Source organism: Leptosomus discolor, chromosome 4 (genome assembly GCF_034619465.1).
Source record: "Leptosomus discolor isolate bLepDis1 chromosome 4, bLepDis1.hap2, whole genome shotgun sequence".
NCBI lineage: Eukaryota > Metazoa > Chordata > Aves > Leptosomiformes > Leptosomidae > Leptosomus > Leptosomus discolor.
In genome coordinates, this window is record NC_141394.1 from 66,283,534 (window position 1) to 66,299,913 (window position 16,380).

The following is a 16,380-nucleotide window of genomic DNA, read 5'->3' on the forward strand; positions in this document are numbered from 1 at the left end:
TATAAGCCATTCTCAGAGGCTGAGGCTGTGGGGTATTCTGTGGCAGAATAGAGAAGTGTAACCATGGTTCATTTCTGATAAACACGACTCTGCGATTTGTCTGCAATGACCATGGACGGAGAATACTACTAAGGAAATCCATTACTGTTCCCAGACAGCTCGAGACATCCTCATGCCTATTAAAAAGAGGGCTCAAATTTAAAACAACTTTGAACATGGGCTTAGCATGCACAGTATTTATACCAAATCCAAACACATACTATGCTATGGGTGGAAGTGTTTATTTCTGTTAACAACTGCACGTGGTTTACTGTTAATGCCCAGTCTTTTTGTTCACACAGCCAAAATATAGGTCTTACCCATAGAGACCAAGTGCAATCTTATTTCATATACTTATAGACAAAAGAGCATCTTCTTCTAGTTACTGATAGCATTGCCCTGAAATATCGAGGATGATGCTGTGGTGGCTATAAGGAATTGGCAGTAGAGTATGTCTTGAGCCCAGCTTCATTGCTCTTTTTTCTTTCTCCAATCCATTCTTGTCCACAAGTTTCAGGAGTAGAAATAATGAATTCAAATAAAAGAAATGGGTGAAATGACACGGTTCATAAATTAACCCTTTCTGCTCTGTACTGCTTACAATGCAGTATGCAATCTGTGTCTGTTTGCTGTAGGTGAATAGTGAAACATGCACAGAGTGAATATTTAAGGATGCATTTCTCTTTTGTCCACAAGCTGCAGTAAAATTTAAACAATGACAAATAATAGGTTTGAGACCAGGCATTCTTCTTGGATTCTGTTGTTAGACTGAACCAGACAGCTTTCTGTCTTATCCTTTCCTGACAATTTAGTTAGAAAATCTCCAGAATTTTAAGTACTCCAATTTTAAAAGGATATCCAACTTCATATACATGTAGCATCTGTGTAGACAGAAAAATTGGGTGGCTTAGATGTAATGGAATAACTACACTTTAATAGCTGTGTGTAGACTGGTGTTGCTATTTACCAGGCTAGCGAGCACTTGCTACATCTACTCTAACAAAAAGTCTCTAATTTGTGCATATGTTAGTGGCCAAATAACAAGGAAAAGGTCAACCACCCTTCTAAATATAGGAAAAATATTTCTCTTCCTCATACCAGTGTCAGCATGTTTCAGTTAATCTGAACCCTCAGTATACCTGTGCAGCGTGGACTCGCTATTTGAGGATCTAAGTGATGCTATCTCAAAGCAGAGTATCTGCAAAGCTGAGGTGTATGGCCAGTATCATTCCAGCATAATTGTTTTGCTGTAGTGATGCTGATTCCCACATCCCTGAGTTCAGAGTACATAAAGAAAATGGCATGAATCAATTTGCATATTTCACAAAGCTTCTCTCTTCTTTTTTGTTTCTCCCATTTTTATCTGAAATAAAATAATTGTTTGATTTTCGCAGTTCCCCATTCAGGAAATGAGCTGTTACTGCTTTTCCCCTGCCCTGTATTTTGTTGCCTTCTAGTCTAGTGGTTTATAGGCAATAAAAATAGGATCCTTGAAATGTTAAGAATTTCCAGTGAATCTGTAAGAGCAGCTTTCCATTATGAGCTTTTCTGTATAATTCCATTGGATTCTTAAAGTTACTCCAGATTTGCATGAGAGGCAGAGACGTTGCCCCCATTTTGCACCCGAGCCAGTCTCTCTGAGGCGGTGTTGCTGTGGGGGTTTGTTACATGACTATATTCTGCCTTTTCAATAAAACAGAAACTTGGTGTTGTTTCTTTACTATATAAATGAAGATAAGTTCCAAAGTGGAATGTAAACAATAATTTAATTAATTATTAAGTAAGCTGAAGGAACTGATATGTTTGGGGCATTGAGCATGGTTTTGGCAAGAAGTTGCAAGTATATAATGGAACAGAAAACTACTTGTGACTAAAGCCAAGTCTTAAAATCTTTCTGCCAGTTTTACTACACATTGTTTGAGAGATGGCATCCAGCCACACTAGTAAGTGAAATAAAAGCAAGCAACACCATTAAAACTGTGAATATGTGTGAAATAACAAATGGAAGGAATAGAGTTGGGCATTCCTGGTGGGGGGAGCTGGAGATTCTGTAGGATACCACTAGCTGCAAAATTAAAGCTACGTTTAATGCTATGTAAAACATACTTTATGTTTAAGATAAAATAAATTAAATAGAATATCAAATGCAAAAGCAATGGGAGTGGTCCTTACAAACCAGCCCTGGGCAACCAGATTGGGCTTATTCAGGTGCTTTTAATAACTGCACAAGGTACCAGATATTGCTAGCAAAGATGCTCTGAACGTAAGATAGATGCACATTTTCTTGTACCTGAATGATAACAGACAGCCATTTGACTATACGGGTTTCCCACCTACGTACTGTATATAAGTATTCCACTCTTTCACTCTGTTCGTATTGTTTCCAAGAAAATAAATTTAAGACTCAGAATATCAGAATTCCATATAGAATTCATATAAATAGCAAAAAAAACCCTATGCCAGATCATAAAAACATTGTGCACTGCAGGGCCAGACCTACAGATCAGTACTCAAATGTCCGAATGTTTAAAATTAAGATATATGGATCCCTGTTAATGTGTTGCTCCTGTGAAATTTATATCAGAACCTTAAATATGTTGGGTAGACTCAAGATGGGTCTAATTTAAAGCTAATGGGGAAAGTTATTTGTTTCTTATATTCAGGCATTTTATTTTTAGCAGTCTGTCAGGGTGCTCAGAGTATAAACATTAGTGTCAATTTTTTTTTACTATACTTATCTTGTAAGTTTCAGAACTTGTAATGGCTGTGCAGTTTTTACAGGTGTATTTAATGGCAAAATCTTATCTTGAACTCCATTTTAAAAGCTCAAGTGTAGTTTTGTTTGCTGGGAACGGGAGGAGGGGAAGAATACCATTCTCTCCTTGGGGAGACAGCAGTTTCCTCACGCAGCATTAACTTGAAAGAATATGAGAAGCGCGTATATTGCCAACAGGATTCTGGATGTATAGAGTTCTGAAAATAGTAAGTGTCAATAGGGAAGGGTTGCAGGTGCCAGAAGAAAAATGTAAGCTCCCAAGGGCACTATATCCTTTTGTATTTTTGCCTTGTCCAATGCCAACCCACATAGGTTGATGTTTAAAATGCAGTTCTTCCCTGAGAAATGATTATATGAAAAAAAGGTCCTGTTTCAGAACAGATGTGTTTTCAGTGTGTATTCGGAATCACATTTATTTGTTTCCGTGACTCTCTTTTTAATATACTGTTTACACCTGTTATAGGTGTGCAGCCAAAAGCGATGTGAGGGAGAAAACAAAAATCTGCTTCTTGCTGGGTACAAGCTGTGGAGCAGCCGCAATGGGGCAGCTCTGCCCAAGGCTCGTAGGAAGCAGGACCTCTGCATCCACTCTTCTTGGGAACACAGTAGCCATGCTCTGCAGCTCTTTCCCCTCTGCAAAACACTAGCCTAGAAATCTGTTAACGTGATTAAACCACTTAACCCGCGACTGCAGCAAACTGAGATGATTGATACTTCTATCCTTGTTAGCCACCGAGGACAAGTGATCTCTCTTCTTTAGAGCAATCTTTTTATGTGGTTGAAGACTGTCTCCACATTCCCTGGGAGCTTCTTCTGTCATATACTAAACACAGCTAGGTCCTTCTGCCTTGCTTCCTATGAGTTTTCTGGGGCCGGTTTGTTTGCTTGTGTCTTTAATGATTCCTGTTGTCCTCAGCTAAATTCTTTAAGAGTGGATAGCCCAGACCTGGCCACAGTACTCCAGAAAGGGATGGACTATTTCAGTTGAAGTCTTTCGAGAGCTGTGTTTGCTGGAGCGGAAGGGAATTATATCTAAGACATTTCCCTTATTTGCAAGAGCAACAGATTGCTGACATATTTGCTTTATGATCTGGACCATTTTCTACAGTACTGCTTAGCCAGTTATTCCCCGTTTAGTATTTGTGCCTTTGTCACTTCACATTATTGAATTTCATCTTCATTTCAGATAACTTCTACAATCTATCAAAATAATTTTGAATTCCAATTCTGTTCTGCAAGGTATCTGCATCCTCTCTCAAGCATGGTTTCATGTACTGACTTTTTACATGAACTCCATTTTGCCTTCCAATTCATTAAACAAAAAATAAAGGAATTTGGAGAAAACGCTATAGGATCAGTTGGCCTTGTATTCCAGTTGCAAGATCTATTTTGGTTCAGCAATCGCCATCACAGGCAAGCAGAAAAGTCTCATTTGGCTTGCAGACTCTTAATTGTGTAAGTGTGTAAGGTGTAAAGAAGAACCCAGCTTGATTCTCAGATCACACAGTGAACATGTGGGACTGTTAGATGGAGGGGAAAAAGAACATCATTGTACTTAAAATCTGATTACATTTGCCAAAGAAATCAGAGTCAGGAAAAAATATTGAAACCCTAGGACTCCATTTACTTGGAGACCCTATTCAGAGTTGAGCCACGCTTCAAATTACAAATAATACCAGGGGTGGAGGGAATCAGAGGGAACAATGACAGTTGTGGGAGAAGACGTTTTGCTGCTTGAGTAGCTGGTTACAACAGCATGGCATCTTCACTTCTGACCCAACTTGCTGGCTCTCTCTGTCTTCTTCTCTCCTTTGACCCATGCCTTAAGTTTATTTTAATACAAAATATTTTTAAAGTATTAAGTATTTTTTTTGTTATGTTTAGGCCATTATTTCAACGTTTGAGCGTGTGAGTGCACTATGTGAAAGGGAGGTTGCCATGGTAATTTCTCATTATTGTTGAATAGAAAAATAATTACTCTGGCAAAATCCCCCGTAACCTGTCAGAGCATAAGTTAAAGATGCCTGGGGGCAGCTTTGCCTTCACCATCCCCTTTTTGCAAGAAAAAGGGGGTGATTTTATTATTATTCTTTTTTTTTTTTTTTCCATAATAACTGGATCCTTTTTCAGCTTGGCTAGGGGACACCTCATTTGGTTTTGTTCACCATTTGGCTGTGAGAGTAGTTGGGCCCACCTGTGACAAGGGTGGAGCAGAGAATTAATCAGCAGAGCATATCCAAGCTTGACAGAGGATTTATATACTCTATTAAGGTTTTGGGGTTTTTTTGTGAGTGGGGGTAGGGTGTTGCATTTTCTGTTTTTCCTTCTTCCTGACATAAATTATGCAAAAATGTGAGATAAAGACTTTGGACAGTGTTCAAACTGACAGAGTCTGGATATTTCATCTACCCAGGGAGAGAATCCACAGTAATTCCGTCTCCACATTTTCCTTGCCTTCAGACTTCTTGGAAGCAAGAGTGAGTGCAAATATGTGTGGTTTTGAGGTGAGGCCCTGCACTTTCCCTGCTCTTCTCTGTCTTTCCTGTGTGCATTTGCATCCCAACTATGTGATGCTCCCCTTTTGCCTCCTGTGTCCTTGGATGCTGCACGAATAGCTCCGGTGATACACAACTACTGAGTTAACAAGGGCTGCAAATGTGGTATGTGACATTGCTTCAATCCTTCCCTCCCCTTTTCCTTCCCTATAAGTATATCCAGAAGATCCCAGTTAAGTGATACTGCAGCCTCTCTTTTGGCAAATGGCAGATTGTGGTAGCTTGTAATTACTTGTTGGACAATATGCTCTTGTATGGGCTTATAATGTCACCCAGCAGGCTGTCCCAAGTGAAGAGCTGGTGCGCAGAGATGTTACGTGTTGCTAGAAGGTAGTTGCTGGGCTTCTGTTGAACACTTATATATATATTCTGTACTTACCATTGTGGCTACACGGCTAGTCAATGCAGCAATGCTTGCTTGTGGAAACACTCATCAGGGTTACACCAGCAAAGAGGACAGAGCAGCAGCTCTCTAGGCCAACAGATTTCTAAGTCATGGGATGGTTTTGATACCGCTCTGTGTGACTGAATTTTGAGCAAGTACCACACGGCTGTGCTGCTGGTTGTCCTGCTGCTGCCAGGTGGGATAAACCTTGGCAAGCAAGGTGAATTATAGGCTCCGACCCAGCCAAGAAGTCTCTCAGGGGTATCTGGTAGGAGCTGGAAGGCTAAAACCTGTCCTTACCATTCTTGCATTGGATGCTTGGTAAAAATCAAAGTAAAGTTGTGAGGCAGGAAAGAGACCCTGCTCAGCAGTTTGGAGTAAAATCTAATAGTAAGTTATGTCTTCAGGAGAAACAGGAGCAGAACTAAAAACCTCAGATAGTTATTTCTCTGCATGTGTACACATAATGAGTATGATAGATGCATATTTTGTCTTAAATGGACATTTTATCGAAGGATTTTTTTCCCTGTGAAGGTAACAAATGTTTTCTGTCTTAGTTATATATTGCTAAGGCATTAAGAGGTACTCCATGCTCACTACACTGAATGAACCTGGCCTTGCACGCTGGAAAGGCAGCTGCCATGAGTGGGTTAGAGTGGTTCTGAGGAGTGCGACTGGGGCATCTTCAGGAGTGTATTTCCAGCTTTGTTGCTGATCCTGTGTGCTGCAAGTGATTTAAATCTTAGGGCCTCAAACAAGCAGAAGAGATTGCACTGAACATTTCAAATCCAGCCATTGAATATATCCCTAGCTTCTGAATGAAACAATTGGTGGATTCTGTTGTTGCCTGACTTCTGTGAAAACTGTGAAAGCTGGACCACTTGCACCGGTGCTAGACATTGAGGTTTGGGTGCCTGTTTGTTGATCACTCAGGTCTGAAGATGCTGGTTCAATTGTCAATGCCAACAGACCACATGAAGTGGTGTATTGGTATATGCTTTACATTTCACATTATATTAATAATTGCTGTGTTCCAACTGTGTGTATTACTGTAAGTCTGAGTATACACAGGTCATCTTAAAATATTGTTTTCTCTTCATGTATCACACTGGAAAGTAAAGATTTCTCACAACAATTACATTTAAGTAACTAGCTGGTATTTAATTAACCTGCAGTAGCATTACATTTATATTAAATGCGTTGGAGTGGAATGGCTATTCTACTTAGTTTCTAAATAACTTTCTTGTCAGCTCATGCTGATAATCGGGTTACGTAGCATTATAGAATTAAGTACTGAGGTTTTTTCATTATTAGAACCAAGCATTTGAAATACACAGCCCAGAAAAGGGGGGAAAAAGTCATAATCGCTTTATTTGCTACTGATTTATACAACCGTTTTTAACACTTGAAGAAAAACATGTATCTATAAGAATGAAAGTTTTTACATATTAAGTGTGCTCGATAAAATTAAAGACAGTTTATTAGTTTATTACATAATAAAATAAACATTTTCGCTTTTTTCTTAAATTACAGCTAGAACTTAATCTAGGCATATATCATATAGAAGTCTACACCCCAACATCATAGGGGAAGAAGTGCAAACTCCATGTGATCCTGTTGAATTTATTTTACAAAGGATGAACATATTTTCATTTTACCTCCTGTTAAGTGAATGATCTGTTGCTTCCTAGGATAGTGACAACCTCTGGTGGGATGCCTTTGCAACTGAATTTTTTGAAGATGATGCAACCTTAACCCTTTCATTTTGTTTGGAAGATGGACCAAAGCGATACAGTAAGAGATAAATTTTTTTATTCTAATTTTAAGACTGAGTTTCTAGACACAGTTTGCCTGTAAGAGACAGACGCAACCCTGGCAATGACAGAGTCACTTGTTTCTATTCAGTGACCATCACATTCCATGAAGGAATTTCATGGGTTGGGAATCTATTTTTTTTTGTGGAATTCCTCTGAATTTTATTACATGAAAATAAATTATTTCCTAGTGGAGTAGGGCAAATGATACAATATAATCTTTGGAATTTTAAAATTAATTTGCTTTGGCTGTGATTACACTCTTTGTTAACTTGGTTTCCGCAAACATTCAAGCGTTGAGTCTTGTGGGCAAAATTGTTCACAGAAAGGGAAATTTTTAGCAAATTTCAGTATAGTTTCTGGAAGCGCTTCCAGATTTAAACAGGGATCAGGGAAAAAAAAAAACCAAAACAAACAACGATATCCTTGCTGGTGTAGATAATCATTTTTCCAGCAGCTGTATGGATCTATGCTGTTTGCACGCATTAAAGACCTGCCCTGGATATTGTCTGAACAGCAGTGGAAGTCTAGAATACTCTCAATCAAGCACTAAATGAAAGTTTGAATAAAAGTGAAGCAGTGAATAAATCTGATGGCATTGGTATCCATTGCCAGCATATGCTGAGCTGGAAAAAGGGGGAAAATTCATTGAACAAATTGTTTGAAGTGAATAATTCACTCAGCTTTAGCACTAAGCAGCAGAGAGATAAATAAACATTGAAAAACTGCATTGCCAATTGTTTCACTCCATTCAGAGTTACCCCTGCTTCATGGTGACAGCTTGTGCTCTCTTCTTAATGTTTTGAATCTTGCATAGTGGGTTGGTTTTTTTTTTTTTTTGTGAGAGTGACTGATTGTCAGCGTATCATTCACATACTTCTAATTCCTTTTATCAATTATCTCAGGTATTTATTTGACAAGTGTTACCTTCTCCTGCAGAAAAAATAACAGCCACTTTGAACGCACGTTCTGGGATTAGTGTTGACAGAATTACAGTTTCTTGCCTTTCAAACCAAGTGATAACTCTGTAAAGGTCCTCAAATTACAGCCTATAGCAACGTTGGTAACAGCTGATCTGTCCTGATTAGGTTGAGTCAACTTGTCAGATATCAGATTTGCTAGTTGTGCTATCAGTCCAGAAGGCATAGATACATCAGCAAAAAAGCAATTAATGTCCGGTTAGATCAGAAGGAGCTGTGTTTCTGGAAAACAGTGCTGCATATGAAAGAATTTGTCAAAGAGTAAAATATTCCTGCTGTCACAAATGCTTGATAATGGTTGTGTTATCTGTAACTGGGACAGTTTGGTACGGTGCAATACTGTGATTCTTAGCATTGCTGCTGGTAAGCATGATTGAAAGATCAAATTACTGTAGGAACATTTTTAAAAGGGACTAGCAAACAGAATTTTTCCTCTGGTTTTAATTTCTGATCTGTGCACAAACCATTGTTGCTTTTGGTGTTGTTATTCCCAGCATCTGGAATTATAGCTCAGCATTTAGGGCTCATTCTCTTCATTCACATTTCCTTCCCTTTGTTAGTAAATATTTATGTAATTCTGAACAACAGTATTAGTGATTATTTCTGACACGAGCAGTATTCCGGTTTAGTAATACTCTAGAGAGTATTCCCCTCTGGGACTTCCATTGGCATCTGAGCAGGCTTTGAGAGCAGCCTTGGGGGGAGCCAGGTTGTCCAAGTTCCTGCTAGGGGACACCTCCAGAATTGCTTGGGGAGGGTGAGGAGTGGAAGTTGTATGTTAAGAGCAACCCTCTCTTCCTACCAGGGAAGTTTGGGTCCAAAATCATGTCTAGGAGTTGAGAACAGAGCAGTCTGCTCCCCTTTGGGTGCAAACATTAGCAGAAATCGCTTCTACCTGTAGCAGGTCTTCGCTGAGCACAGAGACCTGTTCAAAGTTTTTTATTTTTGTTTTGCCTGTCCAAGCCACGCATGTCCTCGTTATGGCTATGAAGGGTCTTGACATTTCCCAAAGATCATACTGTCACCCAGTACCTTTATTCCAAGTAACTGGTGAAATCACTGGCCAGTGGGCTGGGGTTCCTGTTAGCTGAGTCAGAGTATGCTGACTAGTGGCAGCACCAAGCATGGAGTTTTGGAAGAGATGAAACAAAAGCATCTGGTCTCCATCCACACTGTCCCCAGCAAGACAGCTGCCTCCTTGCCCAGTGTGCAGACTCTTTAGTGTGTAGTGGACATTAAAAACATGGAAGCTGACTGAGAAGGAAGAGAAAAGACAAATTGTTTCTTCTTACTCTTGCAGGCACAAGCAGTAATGGAGGGAACCAAGATTAGGCCCTAGAAAAGAGAAATAGGCACCCTTTGAGAAGTCATTTATAGAGTTGAAAGTGATGAAAGATGTCGACCTCTTGCCTTTGCTCCAGGATTCAGCTCAAAATTGCCTGCCTTTGTCTTGCTTCAGCCCGTGAGAGATTTGCTTACCTTTCTGATATTGGTTGTGGCTGCCACCCCATTTTCTTTCCTCTGGGCAATGATCTCCTACTTTTGTGAACTAAAATATTCTCTTCTGGAGCAAACAAATTCCAGAAAAAAATCTTCTGTGTATGTGTGTGAGGGGAAAGGACAAATAGTGTTTGGTTGTCCATGGCCACAATTTTTCCCTGGGTTATGGTAATTCCAGTCCTTTTCCCTCCTTGTTCTCATGGACTATCCAGACCTTGCCTTAAGCTGCTGGAGATGAGCAGCAGCATGGTGTTTTGCCCCAGATTCCTCCTTCAAAGCCCCAAAGAATGTTGTGGTGGCTGCTGGGAACTTGCATATTTTCTTCTGTCCTAACCTAATCTTGAATCCAGTCCACCAGCCCCTTTTGGGGTCTTCTTTTCCATGCTTGCTTTAAACATTTATTTTCCATGGGCTTCCTTTCACAGCCTTTTTTCCAGCTGATGCTCTCTGCCCTCTGGTCTTACCTGGACAGCCCAATCCCACAGATAATGCAAATGTTCAGAGCACGAGTCAGGCCTGCAAATCATTGTTTGTGTAAGTGTTACGAGATTTAAGAAAAATATTACTTTTACTTGCCTCCTGTTTCCTTTAATACACAGTTCTGTCCAAGAAACTGTAACAGTTGTAAACTTATCTCTTTTTGTCTCAGAAAACTAAGCTGCTTATTTAATTTCATTGCTCCAAACTGAAGCTTTGCAAAAATCACCAAATATTTTTAGACCTGCCTTTCACATTACTGCATTTTACAGCACTCTATACTGAGGAAAGCAGTTCTCTTTCCTTTGCTGCTCTCACTGTTGGGTCTGCGATGTTTCTCCTTGACGATAAGCTCTGAGATTCTTTAATTTGTAGGGAAAAATAGATATGGGTCAAAGTAGGGATTGTAAGTCACTGGGTTATGTTTGGCACGAGACAACACTATGTACTGATAGTCAAGCTAGCTTTAAGTGTGCCTGTATATCTGTATGGCACAGCATGTAAAGATACTTACTTATGCCCTGGGAAGAGTAGAGGTCTGTTAGTTCAGTAATCCACCAGTGCTAATTAATTTGATTGCCAGGTTTGTTAGACCTAGACCAGTTATCTTTGCAGAACATTATTCTGCCTTGGATAGATGTGCACTTGAAAGCCCAGCTGAACTTTTCATGCAGAGATTCTGTGTCAGACCTGAAATCATTGCTGTGCCCATCTTTGCAGCTCTTTTTGTCTTTCTTCAGTATTTTATTTCTGTAGATGTGAGAACTTTACCTTCTGCAATTCTTCCTGCTGGTACAGCATTCCAGAAAGAAGATACTATCTTCTTTCAAACATCCACTGAAAACGTACGTTTTTCTCCTGCTTGCTTATACCCCTCAGCTATTCTTTTGGTCTACTATTATCTATGAACCCTACTCATGTTATTAAATTCTCTGTTGAAATTGAGTTTTAATGAGAAAAGGTGCAGAAAATAAAGATATTTTAATGTAACAAAGGTGTAAATTATGTGTGTTTTCTCTAGTCTGGCTTTTTGGCTACAGTGAGATGGAGAGAAGGCTCACATTTGAATGCCTAAAGACAGGGAAAAAATCCCAAAACCAAAAAGACGCTACCTGTTTTAAACTGCATTGAATTATATTCCATAGAAACGAAGAAGTAAACCTGTGAAATTCATTTTACAGTGTGAGCAAAAAGAAATTTGCTTTAATTTATTATGCCCTGATTTATTGGGTCAGGAAGTAAATAGGATTTGAACAAAACCAAAAAAAGTATATATTCCTAATGGAACAGATTTTTTTTTCCTTGTTGTGGATAAAACATATTCGTTTCCTGTTAAGAGCCTTCTTTCCCTGTAAAAGAGTAAATACTAGACTCTGATCCATTGTTGCCCAGGTTCTTTGTTTCTTAGAGACAAAATATTTCCCGAACAGATAAGAGAAACAAGTTTGATTGACAGCTCTTAGCAGAGTCTCATCAGCTGCTGTGCTGACAGCCTGGTGATGCGCACTGTGCTGATGTGGTAGGGACTGACAGGTGATTGACAGCCCAAGACTGTGGAGACAGGAAAGATGAAGCATGCTCAGTAAGAATAATGTGCAGTGTTTATGCAGCACTGCAGAGAATAGGAGCTAGAAAGTTAACTCTTTCAGAGCAAAGCGACACTGTAACGCATAATGAATGCAGTTGCCACTGTACAGAAAATTAGAGCTTGTCTACATTTCTGTTCACTAAATGCTTTCTGTTCATGGAGGAGCTATATGCTGTGAGGAAGCAAAAGCATGAGCTATCACATTTGTAGCTGTAAAAAAAATTCATATGTGGTAGGTATGATGGAGTTCTCAAAGTGGATTTATTTAAGCCTATGGATGTAGAATGTATTGAGAATTTCAGGCACTTTTATGGGCTTCCATCACCCCATTTGACATGGCGTTGCATAATGTTACACAGCAGAATTTTCAGAAGGAACCAGTTGAACTCTTTTGCTCTGTGTATCCCTAGAAAAATATAGTGATTTCAGTTTTATTGTTGCTCTGAATCTGTAGCTGGTAATTGAATATGCATTTTGTGTTATAATTGCTACTGCAGTTTGTATTTGGAATGTACAATGTAACTATACCATGCTTTGCATTTTATGCACTTATTGTTCATTTTCTGTATTCGATGCATGAACCCTGCTTGATTTTTCTTCATTTCTTGATTTTTTTGGTAACGGGAAAGTTAGTTTTCTCGGCAATAGTTTCATAGTACAGTGAACTTTGGGCCAAATGGTAAAATCATCAGCTTTAAAGTGCTTATCTAAGATTCTCTCTGTGCCTTTAGAATATGTTACACCAGTGTATCTTAGACTTTACTACAAATCAGCTAGTGAATACGCAGCAAGTGAGCTGCAACAGATTCATTCTACCTTTGTCCCTGTTTATAACCTGTGTGATACAGGTAACTTTACAGCCCTTTGTTGGATAACTTCTGCAGGGGTTACTGGTGGAAAGCTGCATCTGTGGGCATTTTGTACAACAAGGGAACATAGTTTAGGAATTGCCCTGGGTTTGCCTGGGACAGAGTTAGTTTTCACAAGAAGCTGGTAAGGGGCACAGCCAGGACAGCTGACCGGAACAAGCCAAGGGGATATTTGATGCCACATGATGTCATGCTCAGTATATAAGTGGAGGGAGCTGTCTCATGGGAGGAGGGATCCTGGCTCGGAACAGGCTGAGCATCAGGTTCCAGTTTTATTGTTATTATTACCTACTCTTTCCTGTGTTGTCCTGTTGAACATTTCTTACCTCAACCTATGAGGTTTTACCTTTTTCTCTGGATACTCCTCCCCATCCTGCTGCAGCAGGGCAAAGTAAGCGAGCGGCTGGGTGATACGTAGCTGCCGGCTGGGGTTAAACCATGACAGGAACAAACAGGGAAAGATTGCCACACATGACCCACTTGCTTAACTATTGTACAAAAGCTGGTTTTGAGAGGCTAATGCCCTACATTATCACCCCAGGTTTCTATAAATCTGTCTGGCTTCTCTCACATAACTCTTACAGAGAAAATCAAATTTGCCAAGAGAAACAGATTGTAGTATTTCCAGGAACATGCTCTGTCTTTTTCCCTTTATATTTTTTCCCAGTCATTAAACGTGATTTGAACATTCAGGTACAACACAGTAAATTGGCCTAGCTTAGTGAGACATTGTTCTATGCAACTGCCTGGTCTTCATCTTTATGTACCACTCTTCTGGTTGGTTTGTTTGTTTGTTTGTTTGTTTGTTTTTCCCCAAAGATTCTTGGCAATATTTTTGTGTTTAATTTCAGAATATAGATGAAAATTTCATTAAAATCGGGTCTAACAGTTTCACAAGTGCCTGTGGATCACCATTAGCACCTCCACCCCAGTTAATGATTTCTAATTGATACTTCTTGAAATTGGTGTTTTAAGGAGTTCTCAGTCTGTTTTACATACAGTCTATTAAAACTGTATATTGATACTTTTGGTAAGAATATAAGCAGTGCGCTAGTAAGTCAAATGCACTACAGATGTCTGAGTGTATTAAACCTATGCACTTATCTTTATCACCCAAACTTCTGTAAGCTCATCAAAGAATAAAATGAGGTTTGTTTGACGAGACCTATTTTACATAAACCCATGTTGACTGGCATTAATTACATCCTTTTCACTTCAGTCTTCGTCAGTTAAATCCTGTATAATTTTTTTCACTATTTTGTCTGGATTGATATCAAGCAGGTGTATTATGTTGTACAGTTACCTGACTCTATAGTGTCCCTTCTTAAATATCAGCACAACAGTGGTGTTTTCTTTTAATTCCCTCAGTACTTCTTTTTTATTATTATTATTTTTATAGCACCAGATAGAAACATGCAGAAGAAACTCTTAGAAGTGCTAATTTTAAAACATTTCCTCCTAACAGATACTATTTAAGACACTTCTTAGCTGCTGACAGACTAGGAAGCACTTTTCATCTCAAGATCAACATTCTTTCCAAAAGTAGAACAAAAAAGCTTTTTATATATTGATATCAACAAATTTTCTGTTTCCAAATTAAATTAAGTTTTGAATAAAGTTCAAGGTCTTTCTTATTTTCTCTAGCCCATACAGTCATGGACTTGTCACTGCCACTTTCAGCATCTCGTTCTAGTATTTTATATTTCATAATGTGTTTTTACAGAACGTTTTCCCCTTTTTTCTCTTTTCTTTTACATTCTATATTCATCGTAATTAGGGTTTTCTCATTCTAGTTATTGCCTTAATTTTTCTACTAACTTTTTTTGCCAAAGTTGTTTTCTTTCTCACGGTATGGTTGTGGCTTTTGGATATCTTATCAAGTCTGTTTAACAGATTAATTTTCATGCATAATTTTTATCCATACTTTGTCCCAGTCAATTGTGCTTTGGTGAATCCAGTATTTTAAAGCGCTGGCTGTATCTCTCCTACTGGTTGGGATTGCCTTTTCTTTGTCTGTACTGAATGCATGTTTTGGATGGCATTTGTACAGAAACATGTGGTCTGATTGGACAGTGTCCAGAGGAAAGCAAAAGTCTTGAAAACAGGACTTACAAAGAAAAATGAAGGAATTTTAGTTGGTCAGTCTACATGGGTGAAAGGAAAGGAGAGGTGAAAATGGGACATAGTAACAAGACCTATCAAGTAAAGGTGTGTTGTGACCTGTTTCCATGATGAGCCGGAGAAGAGATGCTGGCCTTAAATTGCACGAAAAAAAGTACATTGAGGGGTTATTTCCTACCAAAAAGTAAAATAAGTTGCTGGAATAGATTCCCTGGGGAGGCTGTGGAGCCTCCACCAGCCAAGGGGCTGTGTCTGACCTGCATCTTTGATTCCCTGGAGTTGCTGGTCCCAAAGCAAGTGCCAGCTTTCAGCCCCCTGTCCAATTCAGTCTCAGCCATCATAACAAGTTCCAGAATGATTTTTTCATCTTGGGTACTAAACTTTTTGTTACTAAAAGCACCCTACTATTTCTTATTTTTAACAATATGAATAATGTTTTTCTAGTACTTCTGGCCATAGAAGATTCCCTGCATGAATCTTCCACTGATTTCCTTCAGAACACACATTTTTCTTTTTCTTCATATTACTGACAGGTGCCAAAGGAATAATTCCTTCTAGTTCCTGATTCATGATTAGCAGATATGAATTAGACCTTCACCTCTGCCCGCTGCAGGCTTGTTAGTTAGCATAATGTTCCTGGGCTTCTGAGTTATCGATACATTTAAAATACAAAAGGGCTTCTTTACTGTAGAGTGCCAGCCATGTGCAATATGCACTGTTACCAGCTCTGTTGGGCCCCAGGGCTTGGGAACAAAAATCCAGGTCAAAGAACACAAACCCACGTCAGTGAAGGAAGAGATGGTATGCAAACTATTACAGGAGCTTGACCCCTACAAATTGATGGGCCCAGATGTTACTCTCCTATGGGCATTAAGAGAGATGAGACCCACCCTGCAGGAAGACCTGGATAGGCTGGGAGAGTCGGCTAGCAAGAACCTTATGAAATTCAACAAGGACAAGTGTAAGGTTGCACCTGGAAAGACATAATCCAAGAGTGCAGCACAGGCTGGGATCTACCTGGCTGTGGAGGAGCTCTGTGGAAAGAGACCTGGGGGTCCTAGTGGACAGCAAGCTCACTGTGAGTGAACTGTGTGCTGCAGTGACATCAGGATGAAGGCTGCATCAACAAGGGCATATGAGAAAAGGCTGAGGGAATGAGGTTTGTTCAGCCTTGAGAAAAGGAGGCTCAGGGGAGACCTTATCACCATGTTCCAGTATTTAAAGGGTGGCGTCAAAGAAGATGGAGACTTCCTTTTTACGAGGAGTCACATGGAAA

At 39.4% G+C, this 16,380-nt stretch overlaps 1 protein-coding gene across 4 annotated transcripts in view; it reads left to right on the forward strand.

Annotated features, from left to right (window-relative positions):
* LDB2 (LIM domain binding 2) overlaps positions 1-16,380 on the forward strand; it is a 222,496-nt gene that overhangs the window by 69,503 nt on the left and 136,613 nt on the right. For all 4 annotated transcript variants that reach the window (XM_086464024.1, XM_086464026.1, XM_086464025.1 and 1 more), the window contains exon 2: positions 7,447-7,549. In XM_086464024.1, coding sequence (XP_086320150.1) covers positions 7,447-7,549 — 103 coding nt within the window. The remainder of the gene's footprint in view (positions 1-7,446; positions 7,550-16,380) is intronic.